Consider the following 24,162-nt stretch of genomic DNA (forward strand, 5'->3'; position numbering starts at 1 on the left):
AGACCCCCGGGAGTTCTTAGCGCAACTGTAAGGTGGTAGCGCGAATACAGCCTGGCACAGACACTGCTTCCTTGGGCCTCTCCTTCTGGAAGTCTCCCCAACCACCCTGGCCCACATACAAATTCAAATACACAGCATTCTCTTCCTCTTCCTTTGCAGCTCGTCCCAGTTTCAGTGATGGCATTTACCACTGCATCTCACCACCCCTCTTATTTTTTCCGTATCTCTAGCACCTAGAAGTAACGATCCCTGCCTGAAAGTGGACGATTACTGTTAAAATTGGCTTAAGCTGTTTTTCATTTTCTAATGTTGTTATTCCCTACAATTAAAGCACACATATATAATGGAAATGTGGGATAAATGCTCACTTCATATTTTTTAATGTTTACAGAATGAAGAGGAACCATTTATCTCTTGTGACTAAAGTTGTCCAGGCTTCACCACCAGTGAAGCAGCCAAAACTTGAGTCCTGCTCTTCTTTGGACCAGACTCATGTGTACACTGTCTTCTAGACTGGGGGAGTTTGCCTCACCACGTAGTATTACGTGTGTTTCAGTATCTTCCTTTAATAGATCGGGCCCGGGCATCTTCTGTGTGCAGGAGATGGAATGAAGTTTTTCATATTCCTGACCTTTGGCGCAAGTTTGAGTTTGAACTGAACCAGTCAGCTACGTCGCATTTGAGCTCCCCTCATCCCGATCTCATTCGGCAGATCATTAAAAAGCACGCCGCCCATCTCCAGTATGTCAGTTTCAAGGTAAGGAAGAACAAGCCTTCGATGGCAACAGTGGCTTGTGTTTTGTGAATACTTCTGTACAGCTCCATCACCGTCAGTGACTTTTGCAGCATTCTTATTCCAGATGATGTCCTCTCCATCTGTTGTTACTTGCATAGATTTACATCCAGAACTTGAGCTTTAGCTGAATAGTTTAAACTTCACTTTCCTTCATGTGGATGCCGCTGTGAAGAGTCAGATAATTGTACAAGATTTGAAAGTGTGACGCACTTAGAAAGTTCATCTGTCGTCATCTCTGTTTCTCACTTTTTATCTGACATAGTGTGTAGAGAGCAACAAATAGTAATTTATTGTATAGCTGAAAGGGAGACGTACAGTCTTGCAATTGAATTCTATTAAATAATTATATTGCCAGAAACTTTCTGATAAGTGGTATTCAGGAAATTCAGACTTTAAATTGTCTTCGTAGGTTGATGGTAGTACTGAATCAGCAGAAGCTGCCTGTGATATACTTTCTCAGCTGGTGAATTGTTCTCTCCAGACCTTGGGCTTGATTTCAACAGCTAAGCCAAACTTTGTGAATGTGTCAAAGGTAAAGCTGATACACTTTTTTGGTGAGAGCTGCTAAAATTCTTAAATGTTGGAGCTCCCTGGTGGCCCAGCCGGTTAAGGATCTGACATTTTCACTGCTATGGATCAGGTTGCTGCTGTGGCATGAGTTTGATCCCTGGTCCCAAAATTCCTTCATGTCGTGGGTGTAGCCAAAAAAAATTCTTGTAAAAACAATTCTTTTCGTAAAAACGGACCATAGCCCTACTTATAGTCAAGGAATTATTTAAAGCTGTTTTCTAGGGACTAGTAATTATTTTGGATGAAATAGCTTATGCATGGTTTCATTGTTTAGCTGTATTTTATAATTTGAATAACCGTTGCAGAGTAGAGGTCATTAGTATAAAATTCAGTTGTTCTACTTCAAGTTTTCAAGTGCCAGCAGTTACTTTGAATGTAGAGCATCTCGGGCCAATTAGTGGATGGTTTCTGTAATTCTATAGTCTTTCACTGAAGGTAGCACAATGTAATTTTAAACTAAATGTCTTATACGGGTAGGATGATGTTTGAGTCCTTAGAGTAGAAATTCCAAAACCGTGGCCTAGAAACCATGAGGTGTATCTCTCTTGCAGTAAAGAAATTTGTAGGTGCCACAGCCCACAGCTGGTATGAAGTTGTTTGGAACCCAAGCTCCTCCCAGGCCCTCCATTCTCTCCACGGTATTCTCTTCCCTTTCAATGTCCACGATGGTTTTCTGAGCGCCAGCCCTCAGGAGCTTGTTCTAGACAGCTGGGTGGAAGGAATTGGGAGGAAGAAGGATGTGCCCTTTCTGTTCAAGCTCTCAGTACCATGTCATGCTTCCATCTGTCTCATTGGCCAGCTTAGCCCAGTGGCCACACCGCATGTCTCGGAGGCGCGGAGAGTCTTCTAGCTGGGTGGCGATGTGCCCAGGTGAAAATCAGAACTCTGTTACCAAAGCAAAAAAGTTGGAGGGTTGTTAGGAAGCAACCACCAGTCTCTGCTACCGATGCTAATGCCTGTCTGCTCTTCACTCAGGCTTCCGCTCAAAGGCCATTTCCTCAGAGAGGCCTTCCTTTTTTTTTTTTTTTTTTTTTGCCTTTTTCTAGGGCTGCTCCCGTGGCATATGGAGATTCTCAGGCTAGGGGTCTAATCAGAGTTGTAGCTGCTGGCCTCCGCCAGAGCCACAGCAACAAGGGATCCAAGCCGTGTCTGCAACCTACACCACAGCTCATGGCAATGCCAGCTCCTTAACCCACTGAGCAAGGGCAGGGATCGAACCCGCAACCTCATGGTTCCTAGTCGGCTTTGTTAACCACTGCGCCACGATGGGAACTCCAAAGAGGCCTTCCTTGACCATTGTTGCTGAAATAGCACCCACTTCTCTAGTTACTCTCTAATGTTTTATAGTACGTTCTTTTCTTTCATGCATCCGTCCTTGAAGTTAACTTATTGAACATGTTAATTCTCTTCTCCTCGAAGGCAAGGATTCTATTTTATTTATCATTATAATCCCAGAATTAGAATAATGCCTGATGTGTAATAAGCACCAAAGTATCCATAAAACCGGCTGATGGAAACCTTCCTGCAGAAGAGGTTAGACACCTGGCAGCATCCTCTTTCTCAGAAACTGGATCACGCCTGTCTTTTAGCAAGCAATTCTGCCAGCCTGTTCATCTGTTTAAGGGACATGCTAGAAAAAAATGGGTCATTTGGGGATTTGAGTAATCTACGTAATCAAATGAAAACTCACTACTTCTAAATAGTTTTGTCCTTGTTTATGAGCTAGGGAATCAGATTAACCTGAAATTCTTAGATTCTGAGCTGTCTCTCATGTTGCACATTCGTTTCCAAGGCCAGCTTCTAGGGTAGCAGGTGCAGTCACCCAAGCGAGGCGCCCGTGGTAAGCAGGCTTCATTTAAGCTCTGCCTCCACAGCAGAAAGAGAGAGCGGTGGCTTCTGGCAAAGTTGTGGGTTTCTCTGAACCTCAGTTTTTTCATTTGTAAGTGGAGAGAAAATAATGGAAAAATACAGCATTTTGCTAGACATAAGAAATGCCGAACGAGTATATTGTTACTGTAATGAAATATGTTCGGTAATGCTTAAATATGTCCTTCACACAGCTTAAAAGAGTCCATTGAGAATTGATTAAAGCGAAATTAAACCTTATATTTCTTAAGGAAACCGAGTGATGTATGTCTCTTTCTCTGATAACTTTTTACAGCATAAAATTTAGGTAAGAGGTCTTGTCATCCACCATTTAAAAATTTGTATAAATTAGCTTACAGTTAGTATAAACCATTGTTTGCTTATAAATGAATTAAAATGTATAACCAAGTTGGTACCTCTACTAGGGACAGTAGAGCTTCTGAGAGAATCCAAATTGATTTTGAAAAAGGAAAACTGATCATGCATGGATTTGGTTTCCAGACTGTCTGTTTCCAAAGAGACTGGATTTGAAACCTTGTGAGATTCTACCCATTTTGAAGTCCAGCTATACATAAGCTCCTTAGTTTGTCAATCTTCAAAACATAGACGGTTTTCAAAACCTATCTTTGGTGAGGTAGTGTGCTCGCAAAAGTTTGTCATCAAAGACTGTGACATCATTTATTCATCAGCAGTGACTATTGACTTTTTGCTATGTGCCAGATAATATTTTAGGTCCTGGAAATACAGGAATAAATAAGACAGGTCAGAATTCTGTTTCTCCCGTGCCAGGAGGTTGAATGGGTCCAGATAGTACCGTTTTAGACTTTGTGAGTCACCCAGTTCTTCACCTCTCCTGCTGCAGCACTGCCTCCTCCAGCATTGTGTGTGCGAGCAGACATGAACAGACATGAATGACATAAAGCAGACACAAAGGAAGCAGCATGACTGTGTTAGTCAAGCTTTGCTTATGGACACGGGGAGAGTTTCATGTAATTTTCACATATCACAAAGTATTACTCTTTAAAGATTTTCTTTGAATCATTTGCAAATGTAAAAACCATTCTTAACGCATGAGCCATACAGTAACAGCCTGTGGACTGGGTTTGGCCAGGGGACCACAACTTCCCAACGTCTATTTTAGGAAATAAGTGTAATGATATCCTTTTAATATGGAAAAACCAATCCCTAAGATTGCAAATAATTGGAGGACGTGTTTCTGAAATATTTGAAACTTCTTCCTTTTTCACCACTCCCTTTATCAGTTGTAAACGTATCATGTCTTTTACCGGCTCATGGTGCTTTAAAAGACAGTAATGGGTGGATGCTCTTATGATGTCATTGGAAGCACAATTGATAGAAATGGTTTTAATAAATTGCTTAATTGAAGCTATAGATTTTTAAATAATGTTCTTATGATTTTTTTTCTTATTGCCATGAAAGTCTCGTTTTGTGTCAGCACTTACAGTTGTTATTGTCAACTCAACATCATCATCGTCAATCAAAATTGAAGACACACCAGCGGATGATCCTTCTTTGAAGATTCTTGTGGCCAATAACAGTGATACTCTAAGACGCCTAAAAATGAGTAGCTGTCCTCATGTTTTATCGGATGGTAGGTTATATTTTTTTAAGCGTGTATGATGTGTTTTATTATGTTCATAGTAATAATACAATTTCCTATTGAAAACGGCATGCTTGTGAAACATAATCCATTAATCTTTTTTGGAAAGAAGTCATTTTTTTCACTTATTTTTTAATCGATGTACAGTCGATTTATAATGTGGTGGTAGTTTCTGATGTACAGCAAAGTGATTCCGGTATTCTTTGACCTTAAGGTTTGTGTATAGTTCCCTGTGCTATACAGTAGGGCCTTATTGTTTACCATTCGGTATATGATAGTTTGCATCTGCCCGTCCCCAACTCTCCAATTCATTCCTCCTCTGCTCACCCTTCTCCCTGGCAGCCGCAAGTCTGTTCTTTGGGTCTGTTAATCTGTTTCTATTCTGTAGATAGGTTCATGTGTGTCGTGTGTTAAATTCCACATATAAGTGATATCATGTGACCTTTTCTTTCTTCTTCTGACTGACTTCACTTCGTTATGACAATCTCTAGGTCCTCCCATGCTGCTGCAAATGGCATTATTTCATTCTTTTTTATGGCTGAGCAGTATTCCGTTGTGTATATGTACCACGTCTTCTTAATCCCTTCGTCTGTCGATGGGCATTTAGGTTGTTGCCACCTCTTGCTGTTGTAAACAGTGCTGCTATAAACATCGAGATGCACATATATTTTTGAATTATAGTTGTGTCTGGATGTATGTCCAGGCGTGGGATTGCTGGGTCACGTGGTGATTCTATTTTTAGTTTTTTGCGGAACCATCCCACTGTTTTCCAGGGTGGCTGCACCAAAATTTACATTCCCGCCAACAGCGTAGGCGTGTTCCCTTTTCTCCACACTCCGTCTAGCATTTGTTATTTGTAGGCTTTTTGATGATGGCCATTCTAACTGGTGTGAGGTGGTACCTCATTGTAATTTTGATTTGCATTTCTCTAATAATTACTTACGATGAGCATTTTTTCTTGAGTCTGTTGGATATCCGGACGTCTTTTTTTGGAGGGGTGTCTGTTTAGGTCTTCTGCCCATTTTTCGGTTGGTTTTTTTGTTTGTTTATTGCTGAGTTTTATGAACTGTTTATATAGTTTGGAAATTAATCTCTTGTTGAGCACAGTGTGTGTATATATTTTCTCGCAGTCAGTTGTTGTCTTTTTGTTTTTTTTATGCTTTCTTTGCTGTGCAAAAGCGTCTAAGTTTGATTAGGCCCCACTTGTTTATTTTTTCTTTTATTTCTATTGCCTCGGGAGACTGACTTCAGAAACCATGGGTACAGTTTATGTCAGAGAGTGTTTTACCTGTGTCTTTATAGGCGTTTTATGTCATGTCTTATATTTAAGTCCTTAAGTCATTTTGAGTTTATTTTTGTGTATGGGGGAAGGTGTGTATTCTAACTTCATTGGTTTATATGCAGCTGTCCAGCGTTCCTAACTCTGCTTGCTGAAGAGGCTGTCTTTTCTCCATTGTTTATTCTTTACTCTTTTGTCAAAGATTAGTTGACCATAGGTGTGTAGGTTTATTTCTGGGCTGTCTGTTCTGATATATATGTGCGATTTTTGCTAGTACCACAGTGTTTCAGTTACTGTAGCTTTGTCATATTGTGGAAAGTCTGGGTTATGCCTCCTGCTTTGTTCTTCAAAGAAAGTCTTGATGTGCAAGCCAAATACAGTTTAAGTTGCTTCTCCTAAAAGTGTTTTAGTTACGTCTATTTTCATATGTCTGGGTGTCCATCTCTTCAGAAGTTGTTAGATGTCTACTTTCGCAACGAATGCATAACTCTTATCAAACTTAAGCTTATGAACTGTTGTCTAGTGTCCGTGCTCTGTGTTCGTAAGATTTTTTTCCCCCGTTTCCGGCAGGGATCCTTTGTGTGGCCGATCACTGCCAAGGCCTTAGAGAACTGGCCCTGAATTATTCCATGCTCAGTGATGCACTTCTCCTGGCACTTTCACGTGAGACGCATGTCAGCCTTGAACATCTTCGAATAGATGTTGTGAGTGAAAATCCCGGACAAGTTGGATTTCATTCTATTGAAGAACAAAGTTGGCGTGCCCTTACCAGGCGCTCGCCGGGAGTTAATGTTGTTATGTACTTCTTTTTGTGTGAAGAGGAGCTGGCGACCTTCTTCAGAGAAGACACCCCCGTTACGCACCTTTACTTTGGTCGTTCAGTAAGCAGAGCGGTTCTAGGACGGATAGGTCTCCGCTGCCCTCGGCTGATCGAGTTAGTAGTGTGTGCTAATGGTCTTCAGGCGCTTGACAATGAACTTCTTTGTATTGGTGAACACTGTCACAACCTAACAGCCTTGGGCCTCAGGGAATGTGAAGTTAGCTGCAGTGCGTTCATTGAGTTTGTCAGGCGGTGCGGGAGAAGGCTAACGCAGCTCTCTATAACCGAGGACGTTTTGACCCCTGACGGCGATTATAGCCTGGATGAAATGCACACCGAAGTCTCCAAACACTTGGGAAGAATATGGTTCCCTGATGTCACGCCTCTCTGGTAATGGACTACCAAAGTGCTTACCTTAAAAAATAATAGTAATAATCAGGAAGATTAGCTTCTTTCTCTCTGTGCAAATGAAAATTTTAAGATGCATTGCCGAAGTGTTTTAGGTAAAATATATTCTTGTTCGCAAACTGTCTTCATGTGATTACAGCAGACATTTGGAAAAGTGTGAGAAATCTGCAAAGGCAGAAATTGTAAGTAAGGCACAGACACTGTTTTTGTGGATAGGATAGTGGACGTGGTAAAAAGTACAGTTGGATTTTTAGGGTAAGTTCCTCAGCTTGCCTTGGAAGGCGTATTTTGGCTCATTAAATAAATGTATAATATGGAGCTTTGAATCCTTTAAAGTATGTCATTTACAACTTTCTATTGTTAATTGTTTCTGTTTCATCTTGGTATTAATATGTTTTACAAAATATTTAATATTAAAAACTGAGTTCAATCAAAATATAGTTACGGAGGCTGGCTTAACTGCACTCCATTTTTAGCACGATATAAGATCATACTATGATTCAGTAAATAACTGAATTTCCGGTGCACTTTGATTCCTGCTTTATTGTATTAACTCAGGAGGAAGTGGGCGTTAGATTAAAATTAAATAATATAATTCATTTTATAAAGATAGCGGGCTTGCTGATTGGTTAAATACCCTCCCGAGATTAAAAAGTAAATTTTTCAGAGTGTGGGAGGGAATCAGCGTTTACCGAATATATTTATGAGGTGTCTGACCCTGTGCCAGGTCCTTTGCAGAAGTGATGTTATAATTTAATTAGTAACACAGCTGAAACGCTTTAATGGAGACTATCCGTCCAATGACCTGCAAGACCCTGCAAGGCCTGGTTTCTCCCCACCTCTTTGCCCTCCTTCCCTCCCACCAAGCTGCCCTTTGCCCTCTGCCCCCATTCTCTTTCAGTTCCTTAAGTGCTGCGCACCCTGGAGTCAGAGGGCCCTTGTGCATGGGCTCCTTTCTGCTTCAGCTGCTCTCTTTGCCCCCTCAGATCTTTCCTTTGGATGCCGTTTCCTCAGGGAAGCCTCCGTGACTCCCAGCGCTCCGATTTCCCTTTGCGGCACTTGGCGCCGCTGTAATTTGCTGCTTGCTTGCTTCTACCATTGCGCCACAGGCTCCATCATTGCAAAATCAGTGTTGGGTTTTACTCACTCTTGTATTCCCCCCAGCATCCAGTGTAGTATTTAGCACATATTAGGCATTCAATAAATTTTATTTTAGGGACTTTCTTTTTCAAACTTGTTCCTCAAAATCCTGCCCCCACCCCAGGATCTTAAATTTCTCAGAAATCAGCTAGATTGAAAAACAGAATTATGTTCATTACTTTCCAGTTTTGCATATTTATATAGGAAGAAAATTTTTTTAATATCCTCTTGATTAAGAAATACAAATATATTGTACTTTTTAAGTGATGATTTTAAAAACCTAGTACAGTTCATAACTCTTTATTTAGGGCTGTCCTTGTGCATAGACTCTTACCACTATACCGTGTTCTTTGTCACTGCGATGCTGAGAGAGCAGGCATCTCATTCACCTTTGGGTTTGAAAGTCTCAGAACAATGTGTAGTACCTTCGTGCACTCTCACTGAATGCTTGCAGGACCCGTATTACTGGTTGAAAAATAAATCCCATTTCTTAGATAGTTATTACTTTTGCAGATCATGTAATTTATACCTTAAGACTTCAGGAGAGGAGTTCCCATTGTGGCTTAGTGGGTTAAGGACCCAGGGTTGTCTCTGAGGATGTGTATTAGATCCCTGGCCTCACTCAGTGGGTTGCAGGCCTGGTGCTTGCTGTGGCTGGGACGTAGGCTTCAGTTGCAGCTCTGATTCGACCCTTAGCCCGGGAGCGTCCATATGCCACAGGCGTGGCATAAAAAGGAAAAAAACAAAACAAGACGTTGGGAGAGTGCAGAAGCAGCATATAATAGAGAACTTAATCGTAGCAGAAGTGGTGTACCTGAGATGGAGGTGTCAGTCTGGTGGGGAGATCAGAGTAGTGGGAGAAGTACTGTAGAGATAAACCTCCAGCCCCCCGTGGTGTTACTTTCAGTGTATACACCAGAACGGTAAGCCATCCAATGCTACTGGTATTTGCACTGGAGGATAAGGAAGCAAGGCAGAGGGGATTTAGGGGAGGGACATGGGGGGGTTCTCCCTATAGCTCATTAGCATAGAGAGATTATGAGTATCCGTGGCCTCTTTTACAGCAAATGAGAAGTTGCTGCTCTAGATAATGGTCTTTGGTGGCTTAGTAGTCAAACTGAGTTAGCTAAGTGTTATTATGACTCTTAAAGCAAAAACTCAGCGTAAAACTCGGTCACTGATCAGCTCACTGAAATGACCCTAGATGGTCTGACTTAACTAGGTTAATAAACTGAAGAGCCAAGATTTCTAGGAGGGCCAAAAACAAGATGAGGAAATACAGAGGTTTTGTTGTTATTGTTGTTTTCAGGGTCACACCTGCAGCATATGGAAGTTCCCAGGCTAAGGAGTCCAGTCAGCGCTGCAGCTGCCAGTCTGCACCACAGCCACAGCAGACCTGGGATCCGAGCCACATCTGCAGCCTACACCACAGCTCACGGCAGTGCCAGATCCTTAACCCACTGAGCGAGGCCAGGGATCAAACCCACATCCTCATGGATAGCAGTCGGGTTCGTAACGTGCGGAGCCACAACAGCAACTCTGAAATACACAGTATTTTTGGTGCTTCATCAAATGAAAATCTCTCTGTTGTTGTAGAAGTCCATGGAAAGTACTGCTGCCTTAAGATTATAGGATTCTAGATAAATGACTCATGTTGATATGAGATGAATTTAGACTTTTAGCCTTAGAAATATTTTTAGTTCTGTAAGCAAACTTTTCCTGTTAAAAATCGTTTTGTTTTGTTTTGCTTGTTTTTGAAAGTTCTGGGAAAGTTAGGATAATTTTCTGGCAAATTATAAATAGGGAGAATGGGAGAAAAGTGCTTTCTTAGGTTGTACTGAAGAGACACAAAAATTTAATTCTCAAATTTTTGTTTTTTCTTCCTTCTGAGTCTTGATTGCCTTATTTGAATTTTATTAAATACTGGGGAGAGAGGCAGATTTAAACGTCATATCTACTGTTAATATATGCTAAGAGAGATTAATGTCACAAGGATGTAATAATTCTTCCCTTTCTAGGCCTGGCCTCTTAAATTGGCCCCTTATCTTGTTCTTTCATTGCATTAGTTTCCTGCAAAAAAACTCAAGACATTTGCCAACTAAGAATTCGTTTTGTTCACATTATTAATGTAGTCATTAAACCTAGTATCTGATACCACAGTTTTAAGTATATATTATAATCACTTTGAATAAAGAAAGAGAAGTTATTCAGTGCTAGTCTCTGTCGTTCGAACCTTTATAATAGTTTAGGCTGAACATTTTAACATTCAAAACTACAAGAAAAAGAAATTAAAAAAAAAAAAAAAAACCCTTCTGATACAATGCACCAGAGGGCGCTCTATTGTAGTGATTCCTAAGAAAGGCGTCCTTGAGTCTAAATTTTGTGTTGCCTTTCAGCAGATAGGAGAGTGCTTGTGGAGTACTAGGCAGAAGGCAGCGTTCTGACTCTACCTCGGGGAAGCTCTCCATTCCAGGTGATGAGTCTGGTTTTTAAAACAGTCACTTCAGAGGGTTGACTGTTTAGAAGGCTAAGCATATATTTCATTGTCCAAAGATTTTACAGCCCCTTTCAAAATTGCCTTTAAATTCTCTGCACTATTTCCTTTTTTCATGTTCTCAGTGGGGACACAGCTTTTGTTCTTTGACAATGAATGTAATTTTTGGAAACAACTTCAGGTTACTTGGCACGAAGGAGTTGAATAAGGTAGATGATCAAACCAGATGGTACCGAAGATAGTTTTGTTCTTTTTAACCAGAATTAAATTCTAAAATTAAATTGAATTTGCTAGCCTTGCGTTAGATGTTATGACGTGGTAGAGAACAGTATCTAACTGGAGACGCGAAAGTACTAATTGTGTTTTATAGACTCCAACCTGTCTGAGCATCATCACGTAACCTGTCTTCTTCCTGAACACACACCTGTGGGTCCTGTTGCCTCTATAATGTCTTATTCTTAATCATAAATACTCATGAAATCACCTCCCAGCCATAAGACTACAGCACCGATGGTAACTTAAATTTTTCTTAGGATTCTTCCCTATCCATTCCTGAGATAACTAGTGTTCGTTGTTTGATTTCCTTCTTACATATTTTCATCACATATGTACATGGTCCTAAAAATTACGTTTTGGCTTTGATTGTTTTGACTTTATAAAAAGAGTATCTTGCTATATGTGATCTTTTGGGCTTTTTTGAAAACTCAAATTATATTGCTGTGATTCATCCATGTTTTTATGTTTAGCTGAGGTTCATTTATTATGACTGCTGTGTACTAGTCTATTCTGTGACTGAACCGCAATGTGTGCGTCTTACTGTTTGCTTTGTTTTGTTTTGTCTTTTGTCCTTTTAGGGCCCCACCTGCGGCATATAGTGGTTCCCAGGCCAGGGGTCGAATCGGAGCTGTAGCCGCCGGCCTCCACAGAGCCACAGCAACGTGGGATCCGAGCTGCATTTGCAACTACACCACAGCTCATGGCAACGCCGGATTCTTAACCCACTGAGCAAGGCCAGGGATCGAACCTGCAACTTCATGGTTCCTGGTCGGATTCGTTTCTGCTGCACCGCGATGGGAACTCCCTATGTGTGTCTTCCTGTTGATAGGCAGCTGGAGTTGTTCCAGGTTTGCTGTGACAAAGAGTGATGTTGTCACCATTCTTATACATATATCCTGGTGTACAAATACAGCCCAGTAATAAAGTTCAACTCATTGCATTTCTTGAGGCATATCTATACTAGGAATGGAATCATTTTATTGGAGTTTTCTGTATTCCAAAGGATTGAAACAAAAATTCCGGAAGTTTCCAGAAGGATGAAGTCAGTTTACTCATTTCTCACTGACTGCCTAAAAGTGACAGAGCCATGATCTTTCTAGCCCTTTGAACATTTGTGTGGTCTTAATTCCTCTTAGTACCTGTTGTCAGCATGACCAGGAAATAATAATATGGACATGCAATAATGTGTTAAAATAAGTAGCTGTGATAGGCATATGGCTAGATGAGGCCGACTGACTTGGTTCCATGAGATACTTCAGGTTAGGCTGGACCTCTTTCTAGTACTTGCTGTGATGCAATCTTATTGAAATCTGGACTATTCCATATTACCTGGATTGCTGTCATTCCTTACCTGGAAGATTTGCCAATCACGTAGAATGTGGGACTGTGTGGATAGAAAGACCAGCAGATTATGTTTCACCCAAGGGAAGCCATCGCTCTCCAACTACTTGGACAAACTTAGGGCATTTCTGAAATTCTTTATTACCTTAACTCACAAGAAGCCTCCCGTTTATTCAAGTTAAAATTCATCAAGTTTGTCTATGTGTCTAGTATTGTACTCTATTCTTATACCATAAAACCACTTCAGGCTTTTTGTTTTTCAAGCAGAAAGCTAGTTTTAGAAGGGTCAAAAATGCCATCTAGAGCAGTTTGAATTCCTATGTTTGTTTATTCTTTGTATTCAGGGCTGAGCAATCCTAAGACAAGACACACCCCAGAACCCGTAGGTTACAGAAAGATCAGTCCTGAGGAACCAAATTGACATTCAAAACATCAGCGTGGGAATGAGTGGAAATCAAAATGCGGTTTTCTTTCTTGCATTTATCCTGTTTCTTTTTGAACACAGATTTCTTGAACAGCAGGATTTGTACCCAGATTTTGAGACTGTGGCTCTCTCTTTAGAAGATCTGGTTGTCTTCCATTTATAGGTACACAGTAGGATCAGTCAAGTCACAGTTTTCAATATGTACATGAGATTGTATGCCAGGATACACTTTCTGCAAGGGCAGGAGAGTTCCCAGTTTTTCTCCCTTCTTGATAGAACCTTTGTATTTAACTGGCTTAATGTAGAACATTTTAATACAGAAACCTGAAAGAAAAGAAGCAAAATTATTAATATGTGGGTTTTAGTAGCCTTGAATCAGAAACTTAAAAAAAAAAAAGGACAAAAAGAAGAGTTGATTGAACTCAATGAGGGAATAAGAGAAAATGAAAAATCATGTCATAAATGAAGACTAAAATTTCAAGATGCCTAAGGAAGCATAGCCTCAAAAAATGTAAAAAGGTGCTGAAGAATAGCAGCAAAACACCAGGTAGCTGAAAAAATTGACCCAGAACAATGTTAACTCCAAGACAAATTCTGTTAGACTTTAACGACAAAGAGAAATGGAAATAACTGGCACAAGAATACTAATCTTTCTAAATCCCAAAAGAAAAAAAAAGTAAAAGCAAAGATAAATCAAGTAGAGAAATCGTTAATATAATTGTAACAAAATAATGACACTGTCAGGACAACATATATGAGATAATATTTATAAATGTTAAAACTCATCTATTAAAACGATTTTCCCATTGGCTTGAAAAGCAAAAACCAGTTCTATTCTGTATACAATAAAAAAAGTCATGGAAAAAGGCTAAAAATTCTAGGCTGGACAAAGATTTGTCATGAAAATGGAAGGAAAAAGGAAAGCAAAGGTTGTGATCTTAGAACCAGAGAGTGGAACTGACGCTGGAAAGTATTGAAACAATACAAAGGAGGATAATTTATGATGCTGACTCCAGCGAAGAAATAACAGTTCAAACTACTTAGGTCCTGAAGAGCAAAGAAACCATCTCTACGAAGGAGAGACCCCCGGAGATCCAAGGAGAAATAGATAGAAACCCACCAGTGACAGATGTCAACACACTAGCAGTGGAAGCCAGTCGAGTGGACAGAAAACGTGAATTGTCCTGTCCCACGCAGGTGCCACTAGCCACTTATGGCCAGTCAGCCCTTGAAAGGTAGCCAATCCACATTAGATGTGCTTTAAAGTGCAGGATACACACTGCACTTTGAAGACAATAACCCTCAGAATAAAATATTAGTATTTTTTACATTCATTGCATTTTAAAGTGAAATAATCTGGAGATACTAGGTTAAAATATGTTATTAAAATTTCACTGATTCTTTTCACCTAATGTGATTACTAAAAAGCTTAAGATTACATGTGTTGCTTTCATTATACTTCTTTCGGACAGTACCGCTACAGAAGATCTAAGCAAGATCGATAAGATGCGTCTTATGTACATATATTAACAGAGTATGCGTAAAACCTCTACATCGATACTAATACGACAATGCAAGAAGACCTAAATAAATGGAAGATATAACACGTTATTGATTGGAGGGCGCATTACTTTTAAAATAGCAGTTCTTCTCAATTTGGTCTGTGTAATTAGTGCAAACCCAGTCGAAGTCCCAGCAGGATTTTTGATGGAGATTGATGAACTGATTCCAGTAATTTATTTGAAAATGCAGATGACCCAGGAATTGCAAAGGCAGTATGAAACAAGAGCAAAGTTGGAAGATTTATACAAGTTGTATTTTAATGCTTTGGTAATTAAGACGGTGCAGTATTTGTAGAAGATTGACAAACTGGCCAATGAAACACAGTACAAAGGCCGTAAATAGACCCACATATATTCATACCCTGATTATGACAAGGGATATGCAATGCAGTAAGGAAAAGTGGTCTTGGAAGTGAATACTATTAAGTCAGGTAGGTAGCAGTATGGGAGAAAATTTGATCCTTGTCTCATTCCTCACACACAAAACAAGTCCAGATGGATTACAGATCTAAATATGAAAGATAAAGCAATAAAGCTTATAGACAAAAACGTAAGGAAAATATCTTTATGACTTCAGGGTAGGATATTGTTTCTTAAACAGGTAAAAAATAAATGCGTTAACAGCAAAGGAAAATATTCCTAAATTAGACTGTATTAAAGTTTTTGTTTTGTTTATCAAAAGATGTTAAAGTGAAAAGTATAAGATTAACATTCAGAAATCCGTCGCATTTCTGTATACTAACAATGAAATGTTAGAAAAGGAATACAAAAATACAATACCTTTTATTTATTTATTTTTTGTCTTTTGTCTTTTGTTGTTGTTGTTGTTGTTGTTGCTATTTCTTGGGCCGCTCCCACGGCATATGGAGGTTCCCAGGCTAGGGGTCGAATCGGAGCTGTAGCCACTGGCCTACGCCAGAGCCACAGCAACGCGGGATCCGAGCCGCATCTTCAGCCTACACCACAGCTCACGGCAACGCCGGATCGTTAACCCACTGAGCAAGAGCTGGGACCGAACCCGCAACCTCATGGTTCCTAGTCGGATTCGTTAACCACTGCGCCACGACGGGAACTCCAAATACAATACCTTTTAAAATCGCACCCAAAAAATTAAATACCTGGAATAAACCTGACCAAAGAGGTAAAAGACTTATATACTGAGAATATAAAACATTTATCAAGGAAATTGAGAGGATTCAAAGAAATGGAAAAATATTCCATGCTCCTGGATTGGAAGAATTAATATAAAATGGCCATACTACCCAAAGCAATCTGCAGATTCAATGCAGTCCCTTTCAAATTACTCATGACAGTTTTCACAGAACTAGAACGAACAATCCAAAAGTTCATATGGAAGCATAAGAGACCCAGAATTGCCAAAGCAATCCTGAGGGAAAAAATATATAGGAAAAAAAAAAAAGAAAGAAAGTGAAAAGGCAACCCATAAATTGGGGGACGATATTACAATACGTATATCTGACAGAGGACCTGTATCCCAGATATACAAAAAGCTCCCACATCGCAGTAAGAAAAAGACAAGCAAAAAAGCCCTGGCAAAATACATACATAGGCCTTCACAAAAGACAATATCTACATTATCAATAAATATGAAAAGGGGTCAGTATCAGCCATCAGGAAATGCATATTAAAATTAAATGAGATAGCACTACATACTCATTAGAATGGCCGAAATGAAAAAGGTAGATACGTAACACCAGGTATTGTGTATGGAGCAACTGGAACTTTCCTGATGCCCGGTGGGAGTGTCAGTTGGTACCGCTACTTTGGGAAACTGTGTGGCAGTATCTGCCGAAGCTGAAGAAACCCACGGACCAAGTAACCCAGCGATTCTACTCCTCCAGCATTCTGCCAATTGCTCCGTGTACTCATTCCAGTTATGCCTTCTAGAATGGGGGGATTTACCACAGGCTGGATGTGTGAAGGCACTAGGTCCACGGTAAGTTGGACCTTAGTAAAAAAAAAAAACAAAAAAAACCAAAAACTGAATTGATCACCTGACCCTGCAAGCCTCTAGCCTGGTGGACCACAGTGGTCTTTGGGGTGTTTGGGAATTAATGTCAGTTTTGAGAGAGTGTCCAGTCTCTGCAAAGCCTAATTATTCTTTTCAGTCTACAGCCATCCTGCAAAGTGGCTGCAGGTCTCTTAGGGGATGGCTAGAGGTCAGGTTTACAATATAAATTTTTGGCTCTGTCACAGAGCCCTTCATCAAAAGGGCTCAGCCTCCCTTTCATTCAAGGGGCCCTGGGACTGTGATCTGGCTGAAGTCTGGGAATTAGTTGATGGGTTTGGAGACTCAGTATTGTGATGAGTGAAGTTAGAATTTGGTTTATCAGACCTAGCATATTTCTTTTTTTAAAAAAATAGTTTTTTTTATTGTAATCAATTGTTATTTCCGCAATACATTTTTTTCCCTACTGTACAGCATGGTAACCCAGCTACACATACATGTATACATGCTTTTTTTCTCACATTATCATGCTCCGTCATTAGTGACTAGACATAGTTCCCAGTGCTACACAGCAGGATCTCATTGCTAATCCATTCCAAAGGCAATAATTTGCATCTATTAACCCCAAATTCCCAGTGCATCCCACTCCCTCTGCCTCCCCCTTGGCAACCACACGTCTATTCTCCAAGTCCATGATTTTCTTTTCTGTGGAAAGATTCGTTTGTGCTATATATTAGATTCCAGGTATCCCATAAGTGATATCATCTGGTATTTGTCTTTCTTTTTCTGACTTCCTTCACTCAGGATGAGAGTCTAGTTGCATCTATGTGGCAGACCTAGCATGTTACTATTTACGCAAATTGAAGAAGGCTTTGGTAGGCTGCCCAGCTACGCAGTTCTGGGTCACCATGACGAGCTAGACAGTGCCACAGGTCCCTGTGCCACCAGGGAATCTGATTACTGCTTTAGCTTTGCTCCCTGTTAGGTAGCCATGCCAACCTTGGCCTTGGCTATTGAGTGGTCCATGCAGCGGGAGCGGATTCTCTTGTCATTTCAGGCCTCAAGAGGATAGTCACCAGCTAGCTCCTCAGGCTGTGGGCTCCCTCACAAAGTGTTTCTCACAGCCTGGGGCAAGGAGTGTCCTCCAGACCCGCTGCCAACAAGAAGGCGTATTTATGTTTGTGAAAAGACATGTGCAAGAAAGTTCATAGTAGCATTCTTATGGTCACTGAAAAGACATGCATGCAATGGGATACTGTACATCAATAAAGAGGAAGGAACTAAAACTGCATGCAGAACCGCAGATGAATCTTGCAAACCTGATATGAAGTTAAAGAAGCCACCCAAAGACTGCATGCTGTTTAATTCTGTTTCATATTTTCAAAAACAGGCAAAACTAAAATGTGGGATAGTGATCTCCCTCCCTTGCTGGGAATAATGGCTACAAGGTAGCACAAGAGGTCTCTGGGTTGCTGCTGCTGATCTCTTTCTCATCTGCAGTAGCCAGAAGATTATAGCGTGGTGTGCTGACGCTATGACAATTCATAGAGCTGTTCTCTTTTGCTTTGCACCTTTGCTCTGTGTATGTTCTACTGCAATATAATTAAAACACCAGACAGCAAACCCAGTACCTTGAGTACCGTGGGACCCAGCTTTACTTGGGACATAGAGCATTTGAAAATAGTTCGTATCAGGAGTTCCCATTGTGGCGCAGCAGAAACAAATCTGACAAGGAACCATGAGGTTGAAGGTTCCAGCCCTGGCCTCACTCAGTGGGCTAAGGATCCGGCGTTGTTGTGAGCTGTGGTGTAGGTCGCAGATGCGGCTTGGATCCTGTGTTGCTGTGGCTGTGGCGTAAGACCTGCAGCTGCAGCTCCAATTCAACCCCTAGCCTGGCAACCTCCATATGCCATGGGTGTGGCCCTAAAAAGAAAAAAGAAAAAAAAGAAAAGAAGAAGAAAGAAAGAAAATAGTTCACATCAACTCTTGCAGAAATACGACCACTTCAAATTGTGGAATTTTGGTACATGAAAGTGTCTGTTCCCTGTAGTTAATATTGATGAAAGTGATTTTGCATACAGATTGTTAAACAAAAGCCCTTCCATCACCTGCGGAGACGGAATGTACACATGAAAACGATGACTTCAGGGCAAGTGGTGAAAGATCTTTGGAAATACATTGGCTCTTTAGTTTGGTGTCCCTGTCCTTTATGTTCTAAGTTTTGTCATCTCAAAGGAAGAATGAAATGTCTATGTATAGACTATGCATTAAATAAATAAGCATCAACATTTGCAGCAATGTCCCAGATTTTATACCCCACGACTTACCTCTTCCAGAGATCCGGACACCGTTATTGATGGCATTTCTGTTTTTAAAAGGTTTCTCCTGGCCCACAATCATTCCAGTGAATGGTGCATACACGGTAGATCCATCTGAGCACAAGACATCCACACCCTGGTGAAGCCTCTGATTTCTAGGATGTGAATAGGAATGAACAGACTGAGAAACTGCCCTGGAAATTTTATTGCCCAGGAACAGCGTCTTAGCCAACGGTGCCCACACTAGGGTATGAAAACTTGAAGCTGCCGGAATATGTTGGGATGTCCCAGGCTTCCTCCCTCTGTTTAGCCAATTTTAACTTCTCCCTGCAGGTAGTAAAAACCATGTGGTAAAGATGAAATAAAGCACCTAATAGTATTTGGTAAACACGGAGCCTTTAAAAATATTATTAGTCATTTCTCCAAAGAAGATAGACAGATGGTTGGGAGGCACATGAAAAGATGCTCAGCATCACTAGTTATTAGAGAAAGGCACATCGGAACTACAGTGAGGTTCCACCTCACACCAGGCAGAATGGCCATCATCAAAGTCTACAAATAACAAATGCTGGAAAGGGTGTGGATAAAAGGGAACCCTCCCACACTCTTGGTCAGAATGTAAATTGGTGCAGCCACCATGGAAAAGAGCATGAAGTTTCTTACACAATAAACACAGAATGACCGTATATGATCCCGCAGTCCTACTCCTGGGCATATATCCAGACAAAACTGTAATTATAAAAAATATGCACCCCTATGTTCACTGCAAGGCTCTTCACAAGAGCCAAGACATGGAAATAACCTAAATGTCCATTGACAGATGACTGGATACAGATGGGGTATATATACTCAGTGTAATTCTTAGCCATAAAAAAGAATGTAATAATGCCATTTGCAACAACATGAATGCAGCTAGAGAGTCTCATACTAAGTGAAATAAGAAAGAGAAAGACAAATACCATATGATATCACTTATATGTGGAATGTAAAATATGGCCCAAATGAACCTATCTGTAGAACAGAAACAGACTCACAGGCGTAGAGAGTGGACTTGTGGTTGCCAAGGTGGGGGAGTTGGGGGGGTGGGTAGAGTGGGAGGTGTGGGTTAGCAGATGTAAGCTGTTATATATGAGGCAGATAAGCAATGAGATCCTACTTGTAGCACAGGGAACTACATTCAGTATCATATGAGAAACCATATTGGAAAAGAATATAAAAATAATATCTCTACACACACACACACATAACAGTCACTTTGCTGTACAGCAGAAATGAACACTTTGTAAATCAACTACAATTAAAAATTCTAAAAAATAAATACTGGTCATAAGTTTTATGTGACATTTTGGGGAAATGAGGCAATCCATGTAATTAAGTTTTAGAGATACAGGAATCCTGACCCCTTCAAGACCCCTTAGAAAAGAGCTGTCTTTTTATGGGAACCTATTAAAAAAGAATCCTATATTCCTTTGGTCGTCTTTTCCTCTCCGTGATCCCAAAGAGGTTATGAACATCCTTTACTGTGTGTGGCACCTTAATGCAACGAGTGGTGCTTCTTGTTTTAGCAGAGTGGCACAGAGGAAACACGCTGGGCCCATGAGTGATGCCTCTCCATTTATTGAAGTGTAAGGAGCACACACAGAGAATGATCCCAGATCATGGGATTTCTTGAGGTCGCCTTCAAGGATCCTCACTGTTGATCCTATGCCCGCTCTCACCAGCCTCTTCTCCCTTCTCATAGGCTACCCGAAGATCAGAGGCCCCAGGATTGTTAGGACTGTGTATAAAGCAACACTGAGCAGATTCCAAGTGAGGAACTGGTAAGTTATTATGTAAGTCAAGTGCATAAACTTGAGGGTGTGAGCTAGCGGGTCTTAACATTGGCAGTTCAGAGGCCATTCTCCCTACGTCCCATCTCTTCGCCCTGTGGCAGGTGTTGGAGGTTGCTTTGGAAGTGGTATCTGTGTGATGAGAGTTCTCCTCGGATCAGAATGGAGATCAGTGGTGGAATTGGACACATGGCTGTTTCACCAGAGAGTGGCACTTCCAAGGTGCCGCTGTGCATGGGTGAAAAAATTCTCAAGTGTGTCCCTCATAGTCTGGCAGAAATCACCTGCTTAGGGCCAGCCTCTGGTGCTCAGGTCCCAGAGCCTGGCTTGGTAACACCATGGTTTGATGGGAAGAGAATCCAAAAGCCTGAATCCTAGTCTAGCCCTCACCATGTCCAACTGTGTTTGGCAGATCCCTTAGAGCCCCTTGGTGCCCCAGTTGAAGTTCCTCACCTATAAAACGGCATACTATAAAATTACCGGAATGTTGGTTTTCACCTTGGAAAAACCAGGTGAGATGCGTGACCCTGTGTAAAGGTTGAGAGGGAGAACACTGGTTGCTCCCCTCTCTCTGGTCCTGTTCAAGCTCTGTGCTCAGTTCAGAGCCCGTGGTTGAAGGACCGTTCTTGGAGGTTGCTCCAGACAGTTGCGTAACTAACTGGACTCGTCTCTGAGTTTTCCTGCTATCAGGAGGGAGATTACTGTGAGCATTTGCAGAAACATAAGGCAAAGACACTAAGCAAAGAGGTTAAGAGCCAAAAGAGTTCATGGTTCTTGGTGACACCCCGTTACCTCTGAGCAGTGTACTGGCCACAGCCATGGCTGTCACACGTCCTGATCTCATTGGAAGACTTGCCGGCACATATAATGGCCCACGGTCCAGCCAGTGCTAAAGAGAAGAAACATGAGAAGTAGATTTCCGGAGCACATAATTGCAATCTCATTATGTCTCTTGGTGAATCGACAAGTTCTGTTTGCACTATACTTTCCCCCTAATTTTCTGTGGTTTCCGAAGTAGTCTTCCTTGAACTCTGAGTCACATATAAAACTGGCTTTTCTCCTGGCCACAGAAATCTCTTTTATGGCATATAGAGTATTGGTAAGTATGTTTATTGATAAGCATTAACCTCTATTATTATAGTTTGTTTCAGATTATCCCCTAATAAATGATGTAGATGGTGTGTCTCAGACTTTCTGTGCTCATGGCTTGGCACGGGATCGCTGTGCTTAGGTTAAACAAAATCAGCAAGCAGCATGGCTCAAAGAAGTAATTCTAGAAATGAGAAGTAATTCTGGAAATTCTGAAGAACTTTGAAACGTCCTTTGTTGTTAGTCTTGATAATCAAATCTAAGAAAATGTTTGAATTAAGGGAGATGCAAACTCTGAACCAGCAAAGTTTATTTAACACTCAATAAACCTCTTTCATATTTGCAATTGTGGAAGAGGAAAGTCTTAGAAATAAGAGCATGTCAAACTAATTTAGCCTAGCGTGGAGTGAGAAGGTAGGGGAGGGGATAAAATAATTATAAGAAAAATAATGATGCAGTGAAGCACGGAGGAGAGGATGGCTCTCTTAGTGCGTTTTGTTCAAACTTTGTTTCCGAGAAGTACAACTTCTCTTTAATATAGTAAGCATTTGATAAATATTCAATTGAATTAAATTTTCCATACTTCCAATTGTTAACATTTACAGAGAGATGCATCAACAGACTCATCCTTTGACTTCAAAACAAACAAAAACAGAAGCAAAAGCAGGCATCTGCTAATTTGGTGGTTAAGTTTATTTTAAAGATTCTTTGCCCTTCATGAATATGTGTACTATGAAGAGAAGCTGCAGAATGTGGTCATTAAGCATATTCTTTAAGATACCTCCAAAAGATGGGTTTCAAAAATCTTATACCTTGGAGTTCCCGCTGTGGCTCAGTGGTAATGAACCCGACTAGTATCCATCAGGACTCGGGTTTGATCCCTGGCCTTGCTCAGTGGGTTATGGATCTGGCATTGCTGTGAGCTCTTGTGTAGGTCACAGATGAGGCTTGGATTCCACGTGGCCGTGGCTGTGGCTGTGGCATGGGTCAGTAGCTGAAGCTCCAATCTGACCCCTGGCCTGGGAACTTCCATATGCTGCAGGTGAGGCCCTAAAAAGAAAAGAAAAGAAAAACTTATACCTCGGTGCCAAGCTTCAAATAATTTTGGCAACTAATATTTACCCTTAGGAATTAAGGCATGTATTAGACCGTTTATTAATGTATTTATTTTCTCTCCTGCTGTGACAGTTAAGGGAGGGTTCCGCTGGTCCCAATCCACACCAGTCTCCGTGTCAGAAAATTTCTAAATCAGATTCTTACACAACTTTTTTATATTTAACTTTTGTTCCATTGAAGTCCTGGACTCAGACTGAAAGGTTTTTCTTAAAGTCCTCCTCTTCCATGGTTATGTCTCCTTTAGTAAAGAAGCAGAGCTTCCCGCCGGAAATGATGGAGAATCACCCCCTCCCCTGTGTGTTCTTCCTAGTCCATTTCAACAAGCAAATATACAAGTTTCTGTTGTGATTTTGATTACTGATGCTTGAAAATCCATCCTTAAAATCAGTTTTAAAATTAGTCAAAATCCCCCCCCCCCAAAAAAAAAAATTAGCCAGGATTCTAAAATTGTAATTTTGACTTACCAGGCGAAATCAAAACAGCCAAAAGGACTCCAGTGAAAAACATGGGGCTTTGGCCTCCCATTGGATACGTGTTCCTCGGGTAGTCAGGACTGCCCCTGCCCTCTCCTTGAAGAATATCCAAGTTCAGACGGGTGTTTTCGAGCTAATTAGCCTTAGAATTCTGAATCTCTCATTTCTTTAATTTGGTGTGAGACATGCAAAAAATAAGAGAATGGAGGCAGTCAGATTCTAACAGGCCATGGGTAGCTGTTTGGTTCACAGGTAGGACCTGTGTAAAGGCTTTTGTTGGGAAAAGGTTAACTTTATCAATGATGCTAACTAAATATTAACAGAAAGTGATAAGGCTCGGCCAAGAGTGACTGTCTCTGGGCTGTGGCCGGTGGGAGAATATTGACATGAAAAATGGAATATTTGGGACTGTCTGCGAGTAGATCTTTCATTTCCGGGGTAGGACATATTTCAGAAAAGACCATTAATAATCTGTGACCCCCTCTAATGTATTTGTTAGTATATCACTTGGGTGTTTTGTTTTTTGATTATCAGTTATTTTTTATCTGGGTAATGTTTGCAAATAATTTTACTATTTTGATAAAATTATATTTCTTTCCTTTAAATATGCGATTTTAAAAACTCGCTTGTTTGTAATAATTTAAAATAACATCCCGAGTGCCCTTAGTATAGGAAAAGAGGAATTACGATATAGTCATACAATGGAGTATAATCATAACAGAATATATTTTATCAGTTAAAGTGGAGGCATTCTGTGTGTCTTAACAGCTA

The 24,162-nt window shown here is 40.7% G+C and overlaps 2 protein-coding genes across 3 annotated transcripts; one reads left to right on the plus strand and one right to left on the minus strand.

Moving 5' to 3' along the window:
• FBXL21 (F-box and leucine rich repeat protein 21) lies at window positions 392-11,667 on the plus strand. Its single transcript, XM_021084782.1, is given in 5 exon segments — window positions 392-504; window positions 507-757; window positions 1,206-1,328; window positions 4,673-4,844; window positions 6,703-11,667. Coding segments are annotated over 5 exon segments (1,302 nt in total). The 5' UTR covers window position 392; the 3' UTR covers window positions 7,347-11,667.
• Window positions 12,920-23,668, minus strand: LECT2 (leukocyte cell derived chemotaxin 2). 2 transcript variants are annotated; one of them, XM_021084783.1, is made up of 5 exons: window positions 23,383-23,668; window positions 21,506-21,602; window positions 18,894-19,039; window positions 16,431-16,565; window positions 12,920-13,359 (listed from the first exon to the last, which is right to left on the minus strand). In XM_021084783.1, exons 1-5 carry the CDS (start codon window positions 23,441-23,443, stop codon window positions 13,193-13,195), a joined length of 606 nt encoding a protein of 201 aa, XP_020940442.1. In that variant the 5' UTR covers window positions 23,444-23,668; the 3' UTR covers window positions 12,920-13,192. The 2 variants fall into 2 exon arrangements, with proteins under 2 accessions (XP_020940442.1, XP_003124014.1); XM_003123966.4 differs by lacking the exon at window positions 16,431-16,565 and having other exon boundaries at window positions 23,383-23,661.

This window comes from Sus scrofa, chromosome 2 (genome assembly GCF_000003025.6).
Source record: "Sus scrofa isolate TJ Tabasco breed Duroc chromosome 2, Sscrofa11.1, whole genome shotgun sequence".
Taxonomy (NCBI): domain Eukaryota; kingdom Metazoa; phylum Chordata; class Mammalia; order Artiodactyla; family Suidae; genus Sus; species Sus scrofa.

What these genes read in the sequence shown, in the direction of transcription:
- LECT2 (XM_021084783.1), bottom strand. Translation starts at nt 23,443, where the DNA reads ATGGGAGGCCAAAGCCCCATGTTTTTCACTGGAGTCCTTTTGGCTGTT. An exon ending in GGCTGTTTTGATTTCGCCTG is followed by an intron (nt 21,603 to 23,382) that starts GTAAGTCAAAAT and finishes TCTTCTCTTTAG; the next exon opens with CACTGGCTGGACCGTGGGCC. An exon ending in TGTCCGGATCTCTGGAAGAG is followed by an intron (nt 16,566 to 18,893) that starts GTAAGTCGTGGG and finishes TTTTTTACTAAG; the next exon opens with GTCCAACTTACCGTGGACCT.